Source organism: Pleurodeles waltl, chromosome 4_1 (assembly GCF_031143425.1).
Source record: "Pleurodeles waltl isolate 20211129_DDA chromosome 4_1, aPleWal1.hap1.20221129, whole genome shotgun sequence".
Classification (NCBI taxonomy): Eukaryota; Metazoa; Chordata; class Amphibia; order Caudata; family Salamandridae; genus Pleurodeles; species Pleurodeles waltl.
Window position 1 is genome coordinate 885,979,982 of NC_090442.1, and position 26,892 is coordinate 886,006,873.

The 26,892-nt window shown below is 44.4% G+C and overlaps 1 protein-coding gene across 3 annotated transcripts in view; it reads right to left on the reverse strand.

Annotated features, from left to right (window-relative positions):
* TUBGCP6 (tubulin gamma complex component 6) overlaps positions 1-26,892 on the reverse strand; it is a 518,646-nt gene that overhangs the window by 153,941 nt on the left and 337,813 nt on the right. For all 3 annotated transcript variants that reach the window (XM_069229637.1, XM_069229636.1, XM_069229638.1), the window contains exon 19: positions 15,620-15,839. In XM_069229637.1, the coding sequence (XP_069085738.1) occupies positions 15,620-15,839 (220 nt within the window). The remainder of the gene's footprint in view (positions 1-15,619; positions 15,840-26,892) is intronic.

Here is a 26,892-nt window from a genome sequence, read left to right on the forward strand (position 1 = left end):
AAAAGCATGTTAGCGCTCTGGTTGTTCATTAGAACACCGTGCAAAAGGATGGGGCAGTGGCACAGACTTGGACAAAGGGGAGCAGGAGGGAGCAGGGGCAAAGGCATCCAAGTTGACCACACCGAGTGGGGAGGGGCTGTGGCAGCACAAACAACCATGCAGGACAAGCAGAACGCAGGGGCAGAAACGGACCATGGAGGGGAGGGCTGGATGAAGCGGGGGCAATCAATCATGCAGGTCAGACAAAGGAGGCTGTTGCAACACAATGGACCATGGAGGGCAGAAGGGACGGGCATTGGCAGCACATTGTACCATGGAGGCCATGAGGGAAGGAGTGGGGGCACAAACTCAGACAATGGAGGGTAGAAGGGAGGTGGGAAGAACAGCATGCTAACCACACGGCAGGCAGCAGAGGTAGTTGCAGCACAACTGACCACACTCCGCCGGCATGAGGGTAGTCTAAGTACAACAGAGCATGGCGAGCAGGAGGGAGGGGGCAGAGCCACAGACAGGGACAACAGAGGGAAGGGGAGGGGCAGCAAGTTTACCACACAGGGCAGGTGGGAGGGGCAATGGCAGCACAATGGATCATGGACAGTGGGAAGGTTGGGGCAGGGGCATGCACACGGACAGGAGAGGGCTGGGGGAGACAGCCAAGGGCATTAAGCGGACCACGCAGGGCAAGATGGAGGTGATGGTGAAAGCATCAACAACAGACCATGGAGGCGGGTGTGGGGGGATGGTGGGAGGCGGGCAGGAGAACGTCAATGGACCATGGAGGGCAGGAGGGAGGGGATAGGGGCATGTACTCAGAAACAGAGGGGGGCAGGCCGGGAGGGGCAATGGCAGCCCAATGGACCATGAAGTGCAGGGGGGTGGGGGTAGGAGCATGGACATGGGACAATGGAGGACAGATGGGGGAGGGGAGAGCAGCATTAAGATGACTATACAGGGTAGGAACGAACAACAGTGACAGCACAACAGACACACGTGTTGCAGGCACAAGAGGCAGTTGCAGCACAACAGACCATGGAGGGCAGGAGGAAGGGTGCAAGGACCCGCACATGGACAACCGAAGGTATGGGGAGGGGGGCAGGAGCAGCAAGCAAACCACACAGGGCAGCCATGAGGGGCAGTAGAAGAATAATGAACCCAAGATGGCAGGAGGGAATAGGGGCAGGCTCGTGGACACCGAAGGAAGGTGGGAGGGTCAAGCAAGTCAGGTAGGAGCAGCAGCAGCACAACAGACAATGCATGGCAGGATGGAGGGTTAGTGGCAGCACAATGGACCATGGAGGGAGGGGCAGCAAGCTGACTACGCTGAGCAGGTGAAAGGGTCAGTAGCAGCATAACAGACCACACAGGCAGCTTAATGGACCATAAAGAGTAGAAGGAACGGGGCAGGCTCACACACAAATGTGCAATGGAGGGCAGGGGAAGCAGGGCAGGGGCTACAACCTAACCAAATAGGGCAGGTGAAAGAGGCAGTGGCAGCATAATGGACCACGCACAGCTGGAGTGAGTGGGCATGTACTCAGACAAGAGATGGCAGGGCAGATGCGGGCAGGGGCAGCAACCCAAGCATAGAGGGCAAGTGGGAGAGGCACGTCAGCACAAAAGACCACGCAAGGCAGGAGGGAAGGAGACAATGGAGGGTAGGTAGGAGAGGGTAGGTAGGACAGGGTAGGAGCAGGGGCAGCAAGCTGATCATGTAGGGCAGTCTGCCTAAAGGCAGGGCAGCAGGCTGATCACAGAGGATTGGCGGGATGAGGCAGGAGCACACAGATGGTGAACGGATGGCAGACAGAAGGGGAGAAGAAGCAGCAATCTGACCATGACAAGTAGGCCAACATGGGCAGGGTCGGCACAATGGACCATGAAGGATCCACAGGAGAGGCAGGGGCACATACATGGAGAATGGAGGGCAGGGAGTCGGAGCGCATGGTGGCAAAGGTCAGAGGCAGCAAGCTGACCATGGAGGAGGGCAGGTTGGCAGGGGCTGCACCAGGGACTCTGAATCGCAGGTGAGAGGGGGCAGAGGCATGCACACACTGAACAGAGGGCTAGAGTAAGGGGGGGGGCAAGCTGACCACACCGGGGAGGCAGGAGAGGTCAGGAGCAAGCAGACTAAGAATAGAGGGTGCACGGGGAGCATTGGCTGAAGCTGACCAAAGAGAGCAGGATGTGGGGGCAGAGGTGCACACATGGAGGACAGAGGGCAAGTGAGCAGGGAGTAGGGAATGGGGCAGCAAGCTGATCATAAAGGGTAGGTTGCGGTGGGCTGCCACCCCCCGGGGGTGGGACTGTGCTATCTCCGTTCTGCAAATGGTCAAAGGCCATGCAAAGCAGAGGTGCTGGCTAAATATGTTTTAAAAACCCTAGAAATTCACTAAAAAATACAATGGTTCAACACACTTTATAGTAAGGTATGGTATTATGATCTTAGCTTATGTTAAAAACAGAAATTCACAGAAACAAAAATTAAAGACTAAAGTAACATTATAGTTAGGTGTTGAAATGAGTTACAACACTTAAAAAAACAAAAAACACTGAAATTCACCAGTTGTAGTTGTGTGAGCTTACTATAACTTGCGCACCTGCCATGCACTGCTTATGATCGCACATACTACATCACAGATGACATGTTATGACATCTCAAATGTCATTATTGGTGACATCATCCAAGCTACTACTTCTCAAATTACTCTATAAAATGCTTGAACATTTTAGAAAAGAAAGTAAGTAATAAAGGGTCCACAAACATATACAGCATACACTGTTTGTATGTGTGCATCGGTGCAATACATAGAGTGTAGTCCTGGAGATAAGTCTGGTTCAGTGTGGTGACATTTACATGGTGCACAGTTTAACTACTAGCAAAGCTAAGTGCAAACAGTACTTAATTTAAGCAAAGAAGAGAATGAGCGCAACTAGTGTGAGTTGCAGAAGAATGTTACAAATAGGTTGTGGCTTAAATCAAAGTCCTGTTGCCAAAATATGTGAGAAAACTAAAGCTAATGTTTACAATACGTTATGCAGCTGTGGATTTGTGTGCACATCCTGACATTAAAGAGTGGTTATGCAGTGCTATCGACAACTTCTATATAAATGGGTATTTATAAAGATAAAGATATTTATTTCCAAAAGTTTACTGAAATTTCTGAGACATTACACACTGCTGAAGAATGTTTAACCAATGGGTGAGTCACTCAAACTGTTCAAGTCGCAGAATGATTGTATGCACTGTGGTAATGATCCTTGGCATACTGATTACAAGTCTATGTGTAAGTTTATTTTACAAACATGCCTAACTAGTGGCTAACTCATAGATGTGAAGCCACCAATGTAAAATTCTATGCCATACTAGGTTTTTAACATGCACATTTCAATAAGGCGCATAATGACCAAACACTTGTTTGAACAGTATTTAAGGTTTAAATTATTGCTAATTACAATAAGGTCTACTGAGACGTTATGTTTCTTAAGCACCTAAGTATCAGTAAACAAAAGAATAATCTATACGAAATGTGGATGCTTTCACACATTTGCTTTTTAACCTGCTTGATGCAAAAGATTATTCCGATGAGCACTACAGAATTACACAAAATAAGGTCCAGGTGTAGCTTGCTGTATACCCTCCGGTATGAAATCTGTATAGCTAACTGGCACATTAATTGGATGATGTCATCAATGTCAGCATTAGTTTTTAACTAATTTCAACGCCAAACTATAAAGTTATTTTAACCCTTGGTTCTTTCAGTGAATGTTTATTTTTTTACTGTAAGCTATGATCTTATTAACACACCCAACTATAGTGTCACTATAGTGACACTATAAAAACTTCGTTTTTTACCTGTGTGTACCAAAAAAAGATCTGCGAGGTACATACCAGTATGGCAACATCCTTCATGGTAAAGGCTGCCTACCGCCCCAGAGGGACATCCAAGTAGGTCTGTAGAGATACCAGTCTTCATTACAGTTGTGGACATGTCATAGACCTTTCTTCTTCCTACTGCATCCATTTTCATATGTCCGTTCTCAGGAGGTAAGGTTGAGGTTGGAGATGTGGGGTGATACTTCCTTGCAGTAGAAATATTAATGGAAACCCGGAGGGTGTTCTGACCACTGGAATTAGGGGTCCGACTCAGGACATTTGTATTTTTTCACAAGCATGCTGGAGCAGACATTGCTAAAGCTGGAGTTAGGAACAGCTCCGTAGCAGGTTCTAGCACACCTAGAACCAAAGGGAGCAAACGTCTTTCAGAAGAAAGGTCATGAAGGTTTTCAAAGAACACTGACATCTTCAGCGGATATGTTGGTACAAGTATGCTCATTTTTGCAGCACTAGTTACCACAACTTCACTGAAAGGTATAATGTGGTATACAGGGGAAACCCTCAATACTGGTTAATCAGACAAGAGAATACTGTCCCACTGAAGCGTGAGAATATTATGGGCGAAAAGGAGAGCTAGATCAAGGAGTAAATTTAGAGCATCATGTGGATCTTTATCAACAAGTATATCTTGAACACCACAATCATTAATGCCAATGATAAGAGTGTCAGCTTGGGAATCATGAACAGTGGTGAGAACACTTGAAATGCCTCCTTGTAGTTCTTTATCTCCCTCTAGGCAAGCTAGGACTTCTATTAAAGATAACAAAAAAGCCTGAGGTGGAGGAAATGGCAAGGATGACTGGGGAGTGAACAAAGGTTGGAGCCACCATAGGTGCAAACAAAATAGGCTGAGGTAGAACATGAGAAGTAGAGCACAATGATGACCTGGCAGTAGAACTGAAGAGACTCAAGGCCTGATTTCGAGTTTGGAGGAGGGGTTACTCCATCACATATGCTGTATCACAATTTCCATTGGCTATAATGGATACAGCAGATGGGATATCCATCACATTTGTGACGGAGTAAACACCTTTGCCAATCTCTAAATCAGGTCCCTCTGTGCTCTAGTGATCTGAAGCAGATAATAGCAATAATGCTGGTGAGACTGATCAGGATGGCAAATGTGTCCTGGGGTAGAATTCGGAGCATGCAGTATCCTGCTTTTCTTCATCTTGTGGACCCACTCTGCAGAGATGGAAGGACCTGTTAAGTGATGACTACCTTGTACTCTATTGCTTTCTCAGTATCAATTTCCCCATACTTCAGCACACCCGTCTCCTCAGCGGCAAGCAATTGCTACCTTTGATGTCCTGGATCACGACTGTCAAGTGGTTAAGTGAGCGTTTTCCCTTCTGAAATCTTTTACTGGGTCTCCTTCACAAGGGGTTCATTGAAAGGATGGAAGGAGCTGTAGTAGAGGAAGAAACATCTTCCAGGTCCCTCAGAACACTGGACGCTGTTTCTTCAGGTCTGAGTTTGTCCACCAGTCCATGAAGCCTGATCTTCCTCTTGTCCTTTAAAGTTCTCCTGGACATGTCCTGATAAAATTGACACGAGTTTGGGTTGTGAGATGTGGGAAGGCACACCATTCAGTCGATAAGGATCTATATGTGTGAACTTTATTGCACAAGACAGTTTACAAAAGAGAAGGCATTTTGTGAAGAAAATCTTTTTCCTGTCAGAAAACAAGAAAAATTAACGCTACATCCCTAAAGAGGTTGGACGAAGAGGATTTAGAAAGATTTCCTAGAACAAAAAGTCCTTATAAAGATTGAGCTCAGTGCTATAGGAGTTAATAAGTATAACTAGCTTGCCTGCGAGTAACAGGGTATGAGGCGATTCTGATTCTATGATGTTCCGTAAAGGAGTAGTGACACCTTTCATAGCCTTTCAGGCTTCAGCCTCTTAGACTACATATTGGGCAACATTGTCCCTATTTCCTCCCTGCCTTCCTTTGAAAGAGGTTTGTAAAACAGTTTTCTTGTTGCTATCCTATTGTAGCAATTCTTTTTGTGCATTTAAAATTGCATTTATTTTAGGGAAAAATGAAAATTGGCCATGATTGCCATTTATAGAAAATATTTAGTGTTTTTCTCAAAAAAGCTATTTACACCCCATCTTGAACCCCTGGGAATCCTGATACATGGCGTAGTATAAGGAAGAGACCAGAACACATAGTATGAGTATGGGAGTGTGTGTTGCGCTCTAAACCACCCTTCTCTAAAAATGAACAGACTATATGCATAGAACTCGGATACCAGCAGTGGCAAATATGAAGTCAGCAGGTCCGCTGTCTGTGGAGTCAAACTAGGAAATAGTGCCATACTTGCATTCAAATCTGAGTTGGATTCACTACCAGCTGAGGAGTTAGTAGACAAGGCACGGTAGACTTGTTGAAATCATTGTTTAAAGGATGGTTCTTTTACCCTGTAAGGCCTGCTGGGGAGAGGGTGCTGCCGCAGATATAGTCTTGCTTGGCGGGTGCCTCCTTGACTGTGGTGGTTGGCCACACGTCCTCTTGGAGCGCTGGGCAGAGGGAGGAGGTCGCTGACCATTGGGATAGTTGTTTTCTAACCAATCCCAGGCCTCGTGGGGTGAGTGGAAGAATGTGATCTTTTTATCATGTATTACTCTTAGTCTGGCTTGGAACATCAGGGCGTAGGCTATGCCCTCTGCACATAGCTGCTTCTTGACCAACATGAACGAAGCGTGATTCCTCTGTACTTCCAGCATATAGTCAGGGAACAGTGAGACCACTGCATTGCCCATAATAAAGGGGGCATTTTCCCTGGCCTTCTGTAGGAGAGTGTTAGGGTCCCTGAAATTAAGGATTCGTGCAATCATAGGTCGTGGTGGTGCATCAGGAGGAGGGCACTTTTATGGTATGCGATGTGCATGCTCCACTACAAATAGGTGAGAAAGTCCTTGTGATGCCACTGTTGTGCAGAGCCAGTCTTCAATGAATTTCGTGGGATTTGAGCCTTCCGTTTCCTCTGGTACACCTATGAGTTGCACGTTGTTGCGTCACATATGTCCTTCCGCGTCTTCTGGCCTGTAACTGTTTTTGAAGATCTGAGATACCATCAGTGTGGGATGTTTGCAATGGGGTAAGTGATGATAATGCCACCTCTGCTGCTGAGACATTTTGTGAGAGTTTGCGATGATCATCTCGCAGGAGGCTTAATTCAGCTGTTAAGAGTGTCAATGCGATGTCCTATGGCCACTTTAGAGTCTTATTTCTTGAAGTATTACATCCAGTTTATCCGTTGCAGGTGGCAAAAGCAATGGCAGGACACAGTCAGCAAAAGTAGAAGCTACGTTACCTGTTAAAGCATTCTGAGCCGCGTTGTGACGTCGGTTTGTTTGATTTTGTGCACCCCATGATAATATGCACAGCACTACATTGTTCATCCCATGTTGGTCCACCCAATCAATGCAGCACACTCTGTAACAGTAAGGTAGGAAGTGAAAGCAGGTGGCCACTGCACATCCCAAGGCGCCCCCACCCACCACAATTAGGTGTTCATTCCTAACAAATCTCCAAGCAGCAGCACAGATGCAGATAGGCTGCAGATCAATCTGGACACAAGGGGTGCCACCAGGGAGCAGCGCCCAAGCACCAAGAGCCAGCAGTGCTATTACATGTTCCGATTGTGAACCAGTGCCGGGCGTCCGTCCTAGGTATGGGTTTATTGCCGAGCGCTGGTATCAGCCATTCAATGCAGTCACCTAGAATATGCAGGCAATAAGGCAGACATGGTACTATAGGTCTTGTAGGGTACAATTGCGCCTCAGGACAGTCACTTAGGGGCATTTGTACGTACCATTTTTGCTATGTACAGACCCTATTGTGTGATTCAGTAATCTATTCACTGAATCGCAAAATAGGTTTGCGGGTCACAATTAGGGAGGGGCGTTCCCTTCCTAATTGCGAGTTGCAGAGCGATGTAGCATTGTTTTGTGACCATGAATGCGGTCACAAAACAATTGCAGTTAGCACAAGTTTCAAACTGGTGCTAACCCATTTGCAAATGGGAAGGGGTCCCCATTCCCCTTTGTGAATGGCAGCGAAAATATTTTTCGGACGACTGCCTGTGCTGAAAAAATGAAAAGAAAACTTTTCATTTTTGTTTTTGAAATGTATCTCATTTTCCTTTAAGGAAAACGGGCTGCATTTAAAAAAACAAACAAAAAAAAAAATGCTCTATTTAAAAGCAGTCACAGATATGGCTGCCTGCAGGCCACCATCCCTGTGAGGGTGGCCATTACCAATGGGGTCGCAAATTGCGACCTACCTCATGAATATTAATGAGGTACGTCATTTGTGACCCCATTGCGAATCGCAGACATTGTTATTGACACTGCTGTACATCCGGTTTTGCAACTCGCAAATTGCGAGTCACTAAGACCTGCAATTTGCGAGACGCAAAACCAGATCTTTGTACATGTGGCCCTTAGTGGTATGATTCGTAGTTCAGGTGAGCCTCAAAATGTTCATTGAATATGGCCCCACCATAGTGAATTTAGAGGAGTGCAATGTTATTATGATTTTACTCACTGTTCTTTCCGACAGCTAAATTACAGGACGACTGCTCCCGAAAGGAGGCGCTCTGCTTCAGGGAAGGTCTGGGCACTCTCATAACCTGTAGCTCCCCACAGATCCAAGCGCACGAGGAGCAGGTTCTGTTGCTGGTCAGGTGCTGTTCCGTCCCGCGTCCTCACTGTACATCAGTCCCCGGTCTCACCAACATGGTCCGCACCCACGGGCCGGCCCACGACGACTCGGCCACGCCACCGCAGCCGCATCACAACTGTGCCCAGCCAAGGAGAGGAGGAGAAAACCCCACAGAGTGAAAAAACTGGGGGTTTGCTCCACTTCCGCAGATCAGCTTCGGCAAGCACGGGGACACTCAGGCTGCGGCAATCCCCAAGCGGCAGGCCATGGGTATCCGGCCCGTTTAACTGTAATCCTTGAAAATCTGCTGGCGACAGTTGAAGTGTAGCCACTCCCAGTACACTGCAAAGTTAATAGAAGTGTTCTGGCATGCTCATATTATAAATGACAAGAGCACTGTTAATGGATTAATGAACATTCTCAGGCGGCTTGCAGGAGCACAGAAATGTACGTCCAACATCTTTGCAGCTTGGCACGTCCCTGCATTCCTCTAGCTCATTGTTTATCATTTTCGCAAAGCATTTGCCCTCGATGTGGAGAAGGGCAATTAATCAAAAATTGGTGGGCTGATCCAATGTACCCTTTTTATTAAATGGTGTTATGCTTGCACCTCTACCAACTATGTTCAGCAAGATGCAATTCTTGAAAACGGGGCTTAGCACAGAGGCCCATTCCCCAGGGGATGATTTAAACTTTCTGGTTGGCAGACTATTAGGGCAGGGGCACCAGTTGAGTGAAATGATGCCAACGTTCATGCAATCTTGCTTTTGTCAGCCAGCGATTTGCTGTAGTGCTCCAGCTTTCTTGGCAGTGGTCCACATGCCATCCAATGGGGTGACTGAATCAGAATCATCATCCACTGAATTGGAGAGATTTGTGATAAGACCACTTGACAGCAGTGACTGAGGGAGAGGCCTTAGGGTTATTCTCGCTGGATGTTTTGTGTACTAATTTCCAGAATTTAGCAGAGTTTTTATCTTTTGAAGCCTTGTATAGTTCAGACATAGAGCACCCTCTTCTTGCCTGGCCAACTCACATGTTTTTTGCCCGATAGGCTTTCTAAGCGTTCCTAATCTCGTAGAGACTCATTGGGGCACCTTTGTTCTTACGAGCTGCCCCAAGGAGCTTGTTCAGTTTAAGTTTAAGATCTCTTAGAGCCACCAGGCGGTTCCTGGAGCTCATGCTTCCAGGAGCACTCTCCTTGCCGGTGAACAGCTTAAGCAGTTTTCCCAGGAATTAGGTCCAATGGCAGGAAGATGATGAATATTCCTTTGAACCCAGAGCTAGGATTTCCATCAGTTCCTCTTTTTTCCCTGCTGACAGCAATATTGACTATTTTATTCTTGGCAGCCCAAAGGCACCTTTCTCAATACCAATTGTTCGAATTTGTGCGAGGATGATAATTTCACTGGAAAGGGTGCAGACTAATTTTGCATGACCACTGGTCAGGCTAGTAAGAACTTGGAAGTTCCTTACCAGTGCAAAGTACTGGGTCGATACCCAAATGTAGTCAATTAACGAGAAAGTTGAACTCATTATATAGGTGCAGAATGCATGTTGGTCCAGAGTGATTCTCCAGTTAAGCGCTCTTAGGCCCAGCGCATTCAGAATGGTGGCAACATTTTCACCTGCCTTATCCTTTTTTGTTTTTCCAGGCATAATTTCAGGGATATACCCGCAGTGTCTTCTTCTTGTTGCCATGAGGGAATTTCTACCAGGCCATTACCCACCAGTCTGCAGGAAATTGCTGCCATAGAATTTTGATGCTACTTGCAATTTCCTTTGTGATTACTTTTTTCTTAGGTTGTTTGGGGTTTATGTATATGCTTCTGAAGACCATAGAGGTCACTTTTTTTTGCCCTTCTTTTTGATTGAAGCTGTGAGATGCACAACGATGTAATCCCCCATACTACTTGCTAGCACTTGTACTTTGAGATCCAGATCATTGTGTATGAGTATGGTGACACCACCCAATGGGTGTCTCCCTTTGACTGAAGGCTCGTCTGCTGACACAAATTCAAAGTGATCCTGCCAATTAGTGGAGCCCAGTTGCTAAGTTTCTTCGAGGCAGATTATGTCTTTTTTGCTGATTTCTTCCACTACGTCCATATCACACAGCATATTGTTTAGTCCAAGTTGCAAGGTGAACTGTGATCTTGGAGAGGGGAACACACTGATCTCTTCCTCTTTTTGCCATAGTATTAATAAGCAGAAATACTTTTGCTGTTTCTTGTGCCATTACCGGGGGAGTGTGTCCAGGATTGAGTTTGGAAGCAGTTTTTCATTTTGGAAAAACAGCTGGACTTTCCTAAAAGAAGGACACAATATTCTTTGCTAAAAGTCTGATCATCTTGGTGGAGGTCTCTATAAAAAAAGAGGACAAGGACTTGTGTGGCTAGTAGGTCTCTTACTGCCAATGCTTATTGCTTGCCATTATTGGTTTTGGCTCAGCATGCATTTGCATAGTCAATGGCTGCATTACTGGCTGTCTTGCAATGTTATTTTGTAAACTTCTAGGACAGCCACCATATTCTGTGAAGACCTCAACTGGCGGCAATCTTGGAAATATTGAAAATAACGTTTCGCCACCTAACAACGGTGTGCTGCAGTAGCACTTGGACTTATAGGATGAAAGAATGGAGAAGGTGAATTCAGAATTTTAAGATGGGACAGAGAGCAGGAAAACAGAGCATGGAGAAAGTGCGCAGGGAAGAGAAACAGCAAGAGAGCAGATGAGCACAAAAATAAGAAGCAGGAGCATGAAATTGAAATCGATAAAGCCATCCAATCAAGGATAAGGGTTAAGGCCCACTCTGAATGTATGATAAAGTACTAGTTACAATTCCAACTGCGACAAGTGGCACTTGTAATATGGCTACCGAGATATTGGACACATCTGTGACAATGTAAACCATCCGCTCTAAATGAGTTAACGCAGTTTGTAGCAACAACAAAAAAAAGGGGGGGACTGGAACCCACAAAGACAACTTGTAAAAACCTCAGTAACTTCAGATCCTGCATCTGTGAAAGCCAAAGGAAAAGAGAAGCAACATTTAGTGACTCATTTGACCCTATTTATGTAACTGAGGTGTCACTTCGGTGGAACTTTAGAAAAATTCCAGATCCAGTCTGACGCCTTGGAAGAGGTTTCATGTAAGGAATCAGATATCAATTAGAGAAAAAAGTTTAAGAAACTAAGAGGACAAGCAAACATTGACTTACAAGATTGTGTTTATTTCTGAAAGCTCACATCTACTTTAATATATTGGGGACAAAGATCAAACTCAGTAATTTTGCCTATACTTATAAAAGGAAACCAAAAACGTAAAGCCATACATGGTGCTGGAAAGGGCCATTGAATTAATGGACTTGGCAAGAATCTGTGGGGTGAACATTTATTTTAATGACATGCTTGGATCACTTGTATTCATCTTACACTCCCTAACAAAAGTATCTGCATGTTCCAATAGAGGGTGGTTTGTTGCCTTCTACTCATGGACAAATGGAATTGCTAGATGCTCTGACAGAGAGAAAAGGAAGTAGGGATAGGGCTAGGGCTTCCTTCAGCCTGAAGGAAGGACGTTTTATACCTGTACTATTTTACCTCTCTTTAATACATCAAAGTGTGGTTTCTTACTTACATCCAGCGAGTCAACATAATAGAGGCCGACATAATAGTGCCCATATTGATCGAAAGATATGTGCTCACTGGTATAGCCAAATTACTAACTACAGACTGACTCTGTAACTAAAGTAAGGGGATGTGGTTGTCAATATCCTAGGTTACCAATGAGGCTTGCATTTCAATCTTGAGCACATGGAAAGCAACTCAATCTGATGCTGCTATGAAAATGACTTCGAGGTCAAACTTAATGTTTCTCTTGACCCGAAAAGGGGAACTTTGTGCTAGATCAATGTAGGAGGCTGGACTGGCTTGTAGTGAGTACCAAGGGGTACTTACACCTTGCACCAGGCCCAGTTATCCCTTATTAGTGTATAGGGTGTCTAGCAGCATAGGCTGATAGATAATGGTAGCTTAGCAGAGCAGCTTAGGCTGAACTAGGAGACGAGTGAAGCTCCTACAGTACCACTAGTGTCATATGCACAATATCATAAGAAAACACAATACACAGATATACTAAAAATAAAGGTACTTTATTTTTATGACAATATGCCAAAAGTATCTCAGTGAGTACCCTCAGTATGAGGATAGCAAACCTATGTGACCTTGTAGAGGGTCGCTGGGACTGTAAGAAAACAGTTAGGGTTAGAAAAATAGCCCACCCCAAGACCCTGAAAAGTGAGTGCAAAGTGCACTAAAGTTCCCCAAAGAGCACAGAAGTCGTGATAGGGGAATTCTGCAGGAAAGACACAAATCAGCAATGCAACAACAATGGATTTCCAAACGAGGGTACCTGTGGAACAAGGGGACCAAGTCCAAAAGTCACAAGCAAGTCGGAGATGGGCAGATGCCCAGGATATGCCAGCTGTGGGTGCAAAGAAGCTGCTACTGGACAGTAGAAGCTGAAGATTCTGCGGGAACGACAAGGGCTAGAGACTTCCCCTTTGGAGGATGGATGCCCCACGCCGTGGAGAGTCGTGCAGAAGTGTTTTCCTGAAGAAAGACCGCAAACAAGCCTTGCTAGCTGCAAGTCGTGCGGCTAGGGTTTTTGGATGCTGCTGTGGCCCAGGAGGGACCAGGATGTTGCCAATTGCGTCTGGGGACAGAGGGGGCGTCGAGCAAGACAAGGACCCCTCTCAGAAGCAGGTAGCACCCGCAGAAGTGCCGGAACAGGCACTACGAAGTGGAGTGAAACGGTGCTCACCCGAAGTCGCACAAAGGAGTCCCACGTTGCCGGAGGACAATTTAGAAGGTCGTGCAATGCAGGTTAGAGTGCCGTGGACCCAGGCTTGGCTGTGCACAAAGGATTTCCGCCGGAAGTGCACAGAGGCCGGAGTAGCTGCAAAAGTTGCGGTTCCCAGCAATGCAGTCTGGCGTGGGGAGGCAAGGACTTACCTCCACCAAACTTGGACTGAAGAGTCACTGGACTGTGGGAGTCACTTGGACAGAGTTGCTGGATTCAAGGGACCTCGCTCGTCATGCTGAGAGGAGACCCAGGGTACCGGTAATGCAGTTCTTTGGTGCCTGCGGTTGCAGGGGGACGATTCCGTCGACCCACGGGAGATTTCTTTGGAGCTTCTAGTGCAGAGAGGAGGCAGACTACCCCCACAGCATGCACCACCAGGAAAGCAGTCGAGAAGGCGGCAGGATCAGCGTTACAGAGTTGCAGTAGTCGTCTTTGCTACTTTGTTGCAGTTTTGCAGGCTTCCAGCGCGGTCAGCAGTCGATTCCTTGGCAGAAGGTGAAGAGAGAGATGCAGAGGAACTCTGATGAGCTCTTGCATTCGTTATCTGAGGAATTTCCAAAGACAGAGACCCTAAATAGCCAGAAAAGAGGGTTTGGCTACTTAGGAGAGAAGATAGGCTAGCAACACCTGAAGGAGCCTATCAGAAGGAGTCTCTGACATCACCTGCTGGCACTGGCCACTCAGAGCAGTCCAGTGTGCCAGCAGCACCTCTGTTTTCAGATGGCAGAGGTCTGAAGCACACTGGAGGAGCTCTGGGCACCTCCCAGGGGAGGTGCAGGTCAGGGGAGTGGTCACTCCCCTTTCCTTTGTCCAGTTTCGCGCCAGAGCAGGGCTGAGGGGTCCCTGAACCTGTGTAGACTGGCTTATGCAGAAATGGGCACCATCTGTGCCCATGAAAGCATTTCCAGAGGCTGGGGGAGGCTACTCCTCCCCAGCCCTAACACCATTTTCCAAAGGGAGAGGGTGTAACACCCTCTCTCTGAGGAAGTCCTTTGTTCTGCCTTCCTGGGCCAAGCCTGGCTGGACCCCAGGAGGGCAGAAACCTGTCTGAGGGGTTGGCAGCAGCAGCAGCTGCAGTGAAACCCCGGGAAAGGCAGTTTGGCAGTACCAGGGTCTGTGCTAGAGACCCGTGGGATCATGGGATTGTGCCAACTATGCCAGGATGGTATAGAGGGGGCAATTCCATGATCATAGACATGTTACATGGCCATATTCGGAGTTACCATTGTGAAGCTACATATAGGTAGTGACCTATATGTAGTGCACGCGTGTAATGGTGTCCCCGCACTCACAAAGTCCGGGGAATTGGCCCTGAACAATGCGGGGGCACCTTGGCTAGTGCCAGGGTGCCTACACACTAAGTAACTTAGCACCCAACCTTTACCAGGTAAAGGTTAGACATATAGGTGACTTATAAGTTACTTAAGTGCAGTGTAAAACGGCTGTGAAATAACGTGGACGTTATTTCACTCAGGCTGCAGTGGCAGGCCTGTGTAAGAATTGTCAGAGCTCCCTATGGGTGGCAAAAGAAATGCTGCAGCCCATAGGGATCTCCTGGAACCCCAATACCCTGGGTACCTCAGTACCATATACTAGGGAATTATAAGGGTGTTCCAGTATGCCAATGTAAATTGGTAAAATTGGTCACTAGCCTGTTAGTGACAATTTGAAAGAAATGAGAGAGCCTAACCACTGAGGTTCTGATTAGCAGAGCCTCAGTGAGACAGTTAGTCATAACACAGGTAACACATTCAGGCACACTTATGAGCACTGGGGCCCTGGCTGGCAGGGTCCCAGTGACACATACAACTGAAACAACATATATACAGTGAAAAATGGGGGTAACATGCCAGGTAAGATGGTACTTTCCTATAATCAAGAACCAGGATTGTTACCTTTATTGTGATCCGTTTTACTTACCAGATGTCTATGTTTATTTTAGGAAGACAACAAGGATTCAGAGGGAAAGCATGCGATGTACGAGCTGGATCCATTTAACTTTTCAACCCAAACAGCTCATAAAAACAAATTTATACGTAAGCAGGCAAGGAAATAGGAATACTGAAGACCTTGGCAATCTGTGGAAAGATTACTACTTTAAAAAGACTATATTTACAAAATCTGTGTAGCTGCAACACTGTGCAGTTTACTGCAGTGAAGGTTGAATGCAAAACTACTTACACATTAAATCATATGTGTCCTGATACTTGTCAAGGTAATACTTGTCGGCCAAGGATTGCACGTAGTCTTGTTCTTTCTTGTAATTATCATCAACATCTTCACCATCCTTAGTTTCCGATGAGCACTGCCAGAAAGTCTCCAGAGGGCCTGCAACACTTTTCACAGTTTGTTCTGCAGCGTTAAAAAATTCTTCCCCAAGGGAGTTCTGAGCTTCCTTTTCCTATGGGTCAAAATCAGAGATTGTTATACGGGATACATGAAGCAAGTGTTCGCCCTCTCTCAGTAAAGACACATACACTTGTACACTGAAGTTACCATTTAAAGTCAAAAGTCAGCTATTTCAGTTCATATTTTAAAAACTGTACTCTTTTGTCACTAACTACTAAAACGGTATTAACGTTTTATAATCTTACAAACTGTAAACATGCTACACGCATATAACATCTGAACTCAAAATTCTATTTCTCTTTTTTAACCTTCCTTTAAAATTTTACGGGGCTACCAACCAAAAGATGACCATAACGATCGTCCTTCCTAACCAGTGAGCAAAGAAGAACAACGGTAGGAAATTTACCACATTTGTGAGTGTAAGAGTGAGAGAATAGCAGGCTACTTACAAAAAGTGAAGAGGTATACTGAAGGGTAAATGGTGACATGCTTAGAAAAGAATTCTGAGCTGTAATACAACAAGTTTTCCATATTTTGAATGTTCACTAGTTCTTAACCATAACCCCTTGGTGGTCCACAAATCTTACTCATGGGTCCATGACTGTTTTACAAAATGAAATACTTTTTTAACATTATCAATTTAAATTAGTAAAGTATATACAGATAAGGGAGCAACACTGAAATGTGAAAACTTTTTTCATATTTGATTGTCAATTTCACAAAATGTTTCGATATATCTAATCATTTATTTGGTGTATACTAATTTTTGTACTTTCGTGTACTGTTTTTGATGTCCAAATCATAGAAATTGTTTAGGCCTGGGATCCCTGGCTTTCAATAATGACTCAGTGGGGGTCCTCTGATTGCAGTACTGACTCAGTGGGAGTCCATAGATGTTAAAAGATTAAGAACCGCTTTACCAGTAGATTCTTTCTACCACCCTACATGCAAATAAAAGGACCACTTTGAGTGTGCAACAGTCAATGAAAAGTGGGAACGAAAGCGGGAGTAAGAAAGAGAGAGCTGTGGAAAGAGGAAAGGAGATAAATTACAAGAGTAACATTGTCTTCATTTTCGGTCCCATCAACGTAAATGTCTTCCATAGCTGTGCCCAACAATGTTATAGGCTCACTGTGGTGAAAGTTGTATAAACTATATCATTTGTGATTACATTATGTGACCACACATTATATGACTTGTTGGACCATGCCCTCTCTACAGGGTCACTAAAGAGTTCTGCTTCCCTTTTTCTGAATCCATTTTTGTTCGATTTTAGAACTCTGTGCACTTTACGCCTGCTAACCAATGGTAAAGTGCTTGTGCTTTTCCTCCAAAACATGGTGAAATTGATATTACGTAGTTCACTTGCAAGTCCCTAGTATACATGTACCCAGGGCATGTCATTTAAATGCTACAAGTGGGCTGCAGCACTCATTGTACCACAGGTTAAGGTAGCTTGCAAAGCAAGTATCAGGCCTGCCATTACAGCCTGAAATGCAGTTTTAATCTGCATTTCCACTGGGCTAAATAAACCTTTTGTCAGGCCTAAACCTTACTTTTTAATACATATAAGACCCCCCTTCCAGGTTAGGCCCTAAAGGCTCAGAGGGCAGGGTCGATCGTATTTAAAAGGACAAATGTACTTACTTTTTACATGAATTGACAGTGAAAAAGTCCTAAAGCTGTTTTTCACTCCGGCACGGCTATCTCCTCCATAGGCTAACACTGGGTTACTTTAGTACACCTACTAAATGATAAATTCAGTTAGAACTACTTCTTCCACTCACTGAGTTGTAACTTAAAATCCACTATAGCAGTCAAATCACATTTTAAGTTACTATTGAGAAAAGGCCACTTCTAGAAAGTTGTCCTTTTTCGGTCTAAAACACATGTACCTCTTTGCTAGTCTCCAGGGTCACATGAATGTGAATGGCTCTTTTGTGGTATGTTGTGTATTTCTTTCAGACAAGGGGACAAAAGGTCCTTGGGTGTGGGGCAGGGTGTTCCTCTCCTAAGCAGGATGGCTTGGTGCTATGGGGGTTGGACTCAGTTCTTCCTGAGCTTCAATGGGTAGCCTCAGACAGTACCTACTACCTTCATGACTTCTAAGGATGCCTGCCTTGTCATTGACCAATGCAGCTCACATGTTGGCCTGCCTTCCTGCCATTTCCTAACTTACACCATTAAGAGCCAGACCCAGGAAAGGGGAAATGCTATGCAAAGGGGGTATCCCCAACCCACAAAGTGGCACTTGGTATAAGAATGGTACACTCAGAACTTCTCAGAGCACTCCTTGGCCTGTGTAAGATTCAGAAGAAGGGCTATCCTGCTGTCTGAAGAAGGAAGCCTGGACCTGCTTTGCCTTGAACCCAAGATGTCTAGAAGTGATAACGAGGGTCAGCTGGCTGAACCTCCTGTTTGAGCTAAAGGGAAACAACAAGCTTCTAAGTGCCTGCCCTACAACTGTCCAGCTGGCCATCACCAACTGGACCTGCCTAAGCCCTGCAGATGACTTCTGCTGGAGTGAGTACTGATCTTCATTAGGTACTCCCCAGGTCTTGGACCCATGACTGGCATCAAAGTGTGTGTCTCCTGCCTCAAACCTGAACTCCAGGTGAAAACCTGTAGGTTTGAGGCCCTTTGTGAAAGTATCCAGGCTCTTGCCGTCTGCAACAACACCTGTGTCTCCTACCAATGTAAAGCACCGACGGCGACCTCCTCTTCATGCCAAACAGCGACCACCTGTATGTACTGCGAACGTGATGCTACAGTGACGACCTGTACCTCGGACCTACAGCAATTTCCTTGCAGTTCCAGCTAACATGAAGCTCCAGACAAGGCTACGTGCATGAACCTGGACTCGGAGAAGGCAAACTCTTTGCCGGGACAGACCTGGTCACAGTGTTCGACCCATGTTCCAGTGTGGTCAGCCAGAACTTGTGAATTTGATCTGGTCAAGTATGAGCAGATAACCAGGAGTGCCGCTTTGTGCTTTTAGGTGCTATTTTCACCTGATACTTTAAAACACCATAACTCCGGGTTTTAGCAATTAGATTTTTTGTCATATTGGTGTAATTTTATTTATTCCATTTTACTCTATTTTTCTAAATAGATTTAGATTTTTTTTATTATGTTGTGTTTTCCTTTTATTACTGTTTGAGTGCTGCATATACACATTGCCTATAAGTCAAACCTGACTGCTTTGTATCAAGCTGCCAACAGGGTTAAGCTTAGGTTTATTTAGTGACTTTTGAGGTTCACCAGAACTTGGACTTTGTTTTATAACTCTCAACTAATAACCCAATTTCTTACATGATTTATTTACTTTAAAGTCCTAATACCACAGAGAGACTATTGTAATGAAATAAAGTAAATTACTTCGATTGACTCACAATATTTCAAGCAATTTACAGTTTAGAAATGATGGCGCTTGGCCTCTTGTATTCATATAAGACAGGATGAGTATTTAAAATGTGTGTATTTACAGAATAAGACAAAAAACCAATGTAAGGCAAATAATATTGTTGGTACAAAATCATCTGTATTTATCCAGCACACATTATATAGAGGAAAATAATTCTGGTCTTTGTTCGGTCATCATCAAGACAGAGAGTGATTTGACCGTAAGCGTAAAAATTCAAAATAGAAATTCAAATTAAAGCCATGAAGGCATATTTAAACAAATGATTGATTAACATGGCTGGAGAGGGCCTGTGGGAAGTTGAATCGTGCAAACGAAGTGAAAAATGAAAACAACAAGCAATAAAAAACAATATCTCAATTTTTTAGAAGGTGAATGCTAGGTAAATCATATCCAAGTGAGTAATATCCACCTCACTCGTGCCACATTTGACAGTTTTTACTGGCTTTTTTTCCTCCTTCATTTAAACTTGTAGTGTTTAGGGTCTACTCAGATCCTCACCCTTGTTTGAAAATCTATTTAAACAAACCACACAAATGATTCATCATATCATTAATATACCATAATAGCTCTAACTCAGACCAATATTTCATTCATTCTTGCAGAAACATACATTTAAAATGCTCTACCAAATGACCTACCAAATATTTCAGGGTGGAAAAGCTGTCTGTCTACAAATTGGACAAAAGACAAGACTTTTTGTCTATACTAGAGGTGTTAGGTACATATAATTCATTTTGTACCAAACTGTACAGTTTGCATTGTATTAGTCTTTTACCTTAGAGCCTGATTTAGAGTTTGGTGGACAGGTCACAATTGTAAAAGATTTCTCATCCACTGTATTAGAAGAGGCACTTGTAATATGGCTAGCGAGATATTGGTCACGTTTGTGACAATGTAAACCATCCGCTCTAAAAGAGCCCTATTTTCTGTTTATCCACACATAATAAAGCACTTTACCTGCAAAGGCATTCATATTAAATGAATGGTTACTGATGACTGTGGGACAGGAATTTACCCTGCATAGTATACAGACATGTACCCCTTGCCCTGAGTGCCCAACTGCATGAATACCTGGAATCCTGACTATATGTGGTGCTAGTGGCACACTAACCTAAATGTATGTGCAGAGACCTAGGGCTGTCCCTGATATTGTGGAGTCATGGACCTCTACTGTAACCTGGAGGGTTGCAGCAAGCATGCCCTTATTATGAGCAGAGGATTATTGTCCCTTTCCTGAATATAGTGCATATAGTGGTGGTGGTGGCAGTATACTGTGTTTTAGAAATATCAATGGTGTTTTCAGAACTTTTTTGATCTAATTGATGAGAGTGAAGCCTTCTGGCTCTACTTATGTAAAGTTCCACTGTTACGTTTATACCCAGAGCCTTGCACTGGCATCCCAAGTTTATGTCATGTGCAAACGCATTTGTGGTGTGTGTACACGTGTATAGTGACAGGCCGAATGTATTAGTGAGCCTGAGGAATGGGGTCAGTGGGCTCAATTTTAGATGCCCCTGGCCTGGCATAGCACAAGACAGAGGGTAGGGACAGTTCTCCCAGACAGAACAAGGGTATTGACAGCATTTCTGTACCTGGAGGAGGCAGACACTGAAGGACAGAGATAGGGCTACCTTTAGAGTTCCATCTGGCCTTTTGTTTGCAATAAGCTGCTCATCAGTATTCTGGAGCACAGCTGATCGGTGGATGGGAAAGACAAGGGTGAGATTACAGTTCCTCTTCTGTGATGTGAGGAAGTTTCCAGTTCATGCCTACCTCTTTGTCTGTCCCCAATTAGTCTTAGCTGAGGGGCATCCTGTTCTTCGAGGGCTATGTTGACCAGCATTCACAGGGTCACAGAAGGTGGTCAATGCAACGGCCAGCAGCTGTTTCACTTTGCCAGAAGCTACGTATGGCAATGTAAAATACCGCAGTGCAGGATGCTCCAGACCAAGGGCGGACCCGGCCTGTGCCCATCAGCGCCAGGAAGAGGCAGGACAGGGCCATCCTACTTTCACCTGCCATTGTATATGGTAAGGCCATCTAGAACCTGCTGGTTCCTTACCCACTGTTTAAAAAAACTTTGGTCATTATTCCAAGCTGCCTGGATTATTTGTTGCTCCAAAGCTTTGGTTCCACAGAATGCTGAGGCACTCTGGACTGACTCTCTAACCTAACACTGTGAGATGAGGAGCTTGTCCTTTCGCTTCTGACTTACAAAGGCTAAGCTGGCACCCCACAGGGGCTTTTGGATGCCCAAAACCCACAGTGAACATTTGATAACTCTGCTTCGCCCTGTGCCTTCAAAAGGGACTTTTAGTCAAGCCTACCGGGAGAGCAGGTCCAAGTGCATGGCCTCTATTTCAGTGATTAATCCAGGGGTTCCAGTAGCACTTAATTAACAATCACAGCACAGGGTCCCCGTGACCATTTATTGTCTGTGTGCATTTCTCCTTATTTTTAGATCAGTAGTGCTAAAAGAATGGTGAAATGGAAGGCTACAGACAAAACCCCAGTAGGAAGAGCCTGGAAATTTTGCAGGCACTCATCCGAGAACTGCACCTTAAACCAAACCAACATATTATGAGAATAAGTGTTGGGTTTACTAGCCTCAAGACAAAAGGGAGCCTAACCAAGAAAGGGAGGGAATGGAGATATGCAGAAGGGCATTAAGTAATTTCTCACAAAGGTGGCCAAGGATCAACCCCCAGGTGACAAAAGCAAGGGAACACTTCCCAGAACCACTTCTTCCCCATTAAGCATCTCGGAGGCCCTCGGCCCCAGGACTCCAGGGCTGACCAAGTGCCAAAACCTACATCCTTATACAGTTAATATTGAGTGTTTGAACCGGGTTGGAGTGCTAGAGAACCCAGAAACCACCCAACAAATTATAAACACTGGTATTGAACAGCCGAAGGACATCACTAGTGAAGAAAAAGTTGTAACATCCATCCAACTAAATTCCTTAGGGGTGAGACAGAAACCTTGCGTCACTGCATGAGTAGATTAGCTAGGGCTTTAAAAGAAAAACAGGGTAGACTTTCAGCCCTGATAGTAAATATCAATGATATGCTAACGGTGAATAATACTAAGGCACCCAAAGTATCTGCTCAACAATTCACTCATCAAGGCCCAAATTCTTATGAGATCAAGGCAGGCAATCTGGATAGTAGTCCTCATGATGATGCCAGACCACCATTGGGTAATATAAGTGGTAGAGGAGCAATGAGGGCCCGAGGCACATTTTTAATTCTTCGGCTGCGCCAAATTCAAGCACTCCAGCCAGACAAAAAGAGCCACCCTTATATGCTGAATTCAGGAAGAGCAATACTAGTGCCCTCCCGGCTTCTACAAGTGTACCCACAATACCTTTACCATCAATGTCCCTAAAAGGTCACCCGGGGTCTGGAAATCAGATGACTCACTTGTGAATAAAAATATACATTGGCTAAGACATGTTAGAGGCTGTAGATGTGCCATAAGGGAAGATATTTTGAATGCAACACATTTTACCAATACTGATTCACACTATGATTGCACAGGATTGAAATTAAGAAATCTTGACTTGGTTGATCAGTTAATCTCACTGGAACTGATGTTTAGGTGTAAGATTAGCTCACAGATTCAACTCAAACTAAATGGTCCGCCCTCCCTGACAGAACGAACAGGCCCTTTATTTCATACAGCCCCAACATTTCACCAATCTGACCCAATTTAATCAAGCATTAACCTCTATCTGATAACGACTGACTGCAGTGGAACATATTTGTCACTGGAGCCCCTATACTAGTTAATGGTAAGGATCCAACTAATGTAGTTGACATGGGCATACCAGAGATAACAGATGATACTGAAAAAAGTTAAAAGGTCCCTTATGAGCCAATGAGTGGTGAAAAATCCCCAGAACTGCTGTCCACCAGCACCCACAGTGGGTACAGAATCTGCCCACTCTTAATGCAAGAGACTTGGGCGACTACCCCAGTGGACAGATCTGGGCTCCCACACCTATCCCAACCTGAGGTTTGGGTCTCATACTTAAACGCCCTAAGCAATGCTATCTTGAGGGGTCAGGCCACCCCATCCTCATGGTGTGGAGCGGTCATTAAACCGATATACAAAAAGGGCAATAGGGAAGACCCAGCCAACTACAGACCAAAAAACCTGTTAGATAACAGCCAAAATATTTCTTGCAGGCAGGTGCTGGTGAGGCTACATGACTGGATATGTGATAACTATATACTTAAAGACATCCTGGCAGGTTTCAGGGAAAACGTTACTACTATTGATCAAGTCTTCAGCTTCAGGGTCCTATGCTGAAATGAAAATGTCACTTACCCAGTGTACATCTGTTCGTGGCATTAGTCGCTGCAGATTCACATGTTTGGCACAGTCCGCTGCCTGGTGTTGGGCTCGGAGTATTACAAGTTGTTTTTCTTCGAAGAAGTCTTTTTGGTCACGGGACCGAAGGACTCCTCCCTCCTCGGCTCCATTGCGCATGGGCGTCGACTCCATCTTAGATTGTTTTCCCCGCAGAGGGTGAGGATGGAGTTGTTTGGTATAAATAGTGCCCATGCAATGGAGTGAATATGTATGTACGTTAAGAGTTTCTAATAATTATTTACAAATGTTCAGATGTTTAAGATTTATGATCTACTTCTAAACGGCTACAGGCTTCCCGGGGAGGTGGGAGGGTACATGTGAATCTGCAGCGACTAATGCCACGAACAGATGTACACTGGGTAAGTGACATTTTCAGTTCGATGGTATATGTTGCTGCAGATACACATGTTTGGCATAGACTATAAAGCAGTTACCTCCCCTAAAAGCGGTGGTTTAGCCTGTAGGAGTTGAAGTAGTTTGGAATAATGTTCTTAGTACAGCTTGGCCCACTGTAGCTTGTTGTGCATTTAGTACGTCTACACAGTAGTGTTTAGTAAACGTATGAGGCGTAGACCAGGTTGCAGCCTTACATATTTCGCTCATAGGAATGTTTCCTAGAAAGGCCATTGTAGCACCTTTCTTTCTGGTTGAGTGTGCCTTTGGTGTAATAGGCAATTCTCTTTTGGCTTTAAGATAGCATGTTTGAATGCATCTGACTATCCATCTAGCAATGCCTTGTTTAGAGATTGGATTTCCTATGTGTGGTTTTTGAAAAGCTATGAACAGTTGTTTTGTTTTCCTGATTAGCTTTGTTCTGTCAATGTAATACATTAATGCTCTTTTGATGTCTAATGTATGTAGTGCCCTTTCAGCCACAGAATTTGGTTGTGGGAAGAACACTGGCAATTCTACTGTTTGATTTAAATGGAATGGTGAGATTACTTTTGGCAGAAATTTTGGATTTGTTCTGAGAACTATTTTATTGTTGTGTATTTGAATAAATGGTTCTTGTATGGTAAATGCATGTATTTCACTTACTCTTCTGAGGGATGTGATTGCAATGAGAAATGCGACCTTCCAGGTTAGATATTGCATTTCACAGGAATGCATGGGTTCGAAAGGTGGAACCATGAGTCTTGTTAAGACGATGTTAAGATTCCATGAAGGAACTGGTGGTGTTCTTGGTGGTATAATTCTTTTTAGCCCTTCCATGAATGCTTTAATAACTGGTATTCTAAATAGAGACGATGAATGAGTAGTTTGTAGGTAAGCAGATATTGCTGCGAGGTGTATTTTTATAGATGAAAAAGCGAGATTTGCTTTTTGCAAATGTAGTAAGTATCCTACTATGTCTTTAGTAGAGGCATGTAATGGTTGTATTTGATTGGCATGGCAGTAGTAAACAAATCTTTTCCACTTAGATGCATAGCAGTGTCTAGTGGAAGGTTTTCTAGCTTGTTTTATGACCTCCATGCATTCTTGTGTGAGGTCTAAGTGTCCGAATTCTAGGATTTCAGGAGCCAAATTGCCAGATTCAATGATGCTGGGTTTGGATGCCTGATCTGTTGTTTGTGTTGTGTTAACAGATCTGGCCTGTTGGGTAGTTTGACATGCGGTACTAGTGAAAGGTCTAGTAGAGTTGTATACCAAGGTTGTCTTGCCCATGTGGGTGCTATTAGTATGAGTTTGAGTTGGTTTTGACTCAACTTGTTTACTAGATATGGAAGGAGAGGGAGAGGGGGAAAAGCGTACGCAAATATCCCTGACCAACTCATCCATAGAGCATTGCCTTGTGATTCGCGGTGTGGGTACCTGGATGCGAAGTTTTGGCATTTTGAGTTTTCTTTTGTTGCGAACAAATCTATCTGGGGTGTTCCCCAAATTTGAAAGTACTTGTTCAGAACTTGGGGGTGAATTTCCCATTCGTGGACTTGTTGGTGGTCTCGCGAAAGGTTGTCTGCTAGTTGGTTTTGTATTCCTGGGATAAATTGTGCTATTAGGCGAATGTTGTTGTGAATCGCCCACTGCCAAATTTTTTGTGTTAGGAGGCACAATTGTGTTGAGTGTGTTCCTCCTTGTTTGTTTAAATAATACATTGTTGTCATGTTGTCTGTTTTGACAAGAATGTATTTGTGTGTTATTATGGGTTGGAAGGCTTTTAACGCTAGAAACACTGCTAACAGTTCTAGGTAATTGATATGAAATTTTGTTTCGTGTATATCCCATTGTCCTTGAATGCTGTGGTGATTGAGGTGTGCTCCCCACCCTGTCATGGAAGCATCTGTTGTTATAACGTATTGAGGCACTGGGTCTTGAAATGTCCGCCCTTTGTTTAAATTTTTGCTGTTCCACCATAGAAGCGAGAGGTATGTTTGGCGGTCTACCAACACCAGATTTTGAAGTTGACCCTGTGCCTGTGACCATTGTGATGCTAGACACTGTTGTAAGGGTCGCATGTGTAGTCTTGCGTTTGGGACAATGGCTATGCATGATGACATCATGCCTAGAAGTTTTAGCACATGTTTTGCTTGTATCTTTTGGTTTGGAAACATAGCACTTATTACCTTGTGGAATGCCTGCACTCTTTGTGGACTTGGAGTGGCAATTCCTTTTGATGTGTTGATGGTTGCTCCTAGATATTGTTGTGTTTGACACGGTTCTAGGTGTGATTTTGTATAGTTGATGGAAAACCCCAGTTTGTGAAGGGTTTGTATGACAAATGTGGTGTCGTTTGCGCATTTTTTTACTGTGTTGGTCTTGATTAGCCAATCGTCTAGGTAAGGGAACACATGTATCTGTTGTCTCCTGATGTGTGCTGCTACTACTGCTAGACATTTTGTGAACACTCTTGGTGCAGTTGTTATTCCGAATGGCAACACCTTGAATTGGTAATGTATTCCTTTGAATACGAACCGTAGGTACTTTCTGTGAGAAGGGTGTATTGGTATATGAAAGTACGCATCCTTTAGGTCTAATGTGGTCATGTAATCTTGCTGTTTGAGCAGTGGAATGATGTCTTGTAGTGTGACCATGTGAAAATGGTCCGATATGATGTAGGTATTTAGTGTCCTGAGATCTAATATTGGTCTTAATGTTTTGTCTTTTTTTGGAATTAGAAAGTACAGGGAGTAAACTCCTGTGTTTTTTTGTTGTACTGGTACTAACTCTATTGCATCCTTTTGCAGTAGTGCTTGAACTTCTAGTCCTAAAAATTCTAAATGTTGTGGTGACATTTTGCGTGTTTTGGGGGGGATGTTTGGTGGGAAGTTGTGGAATTCTATGCAATAGCCATGTTGGATTATTG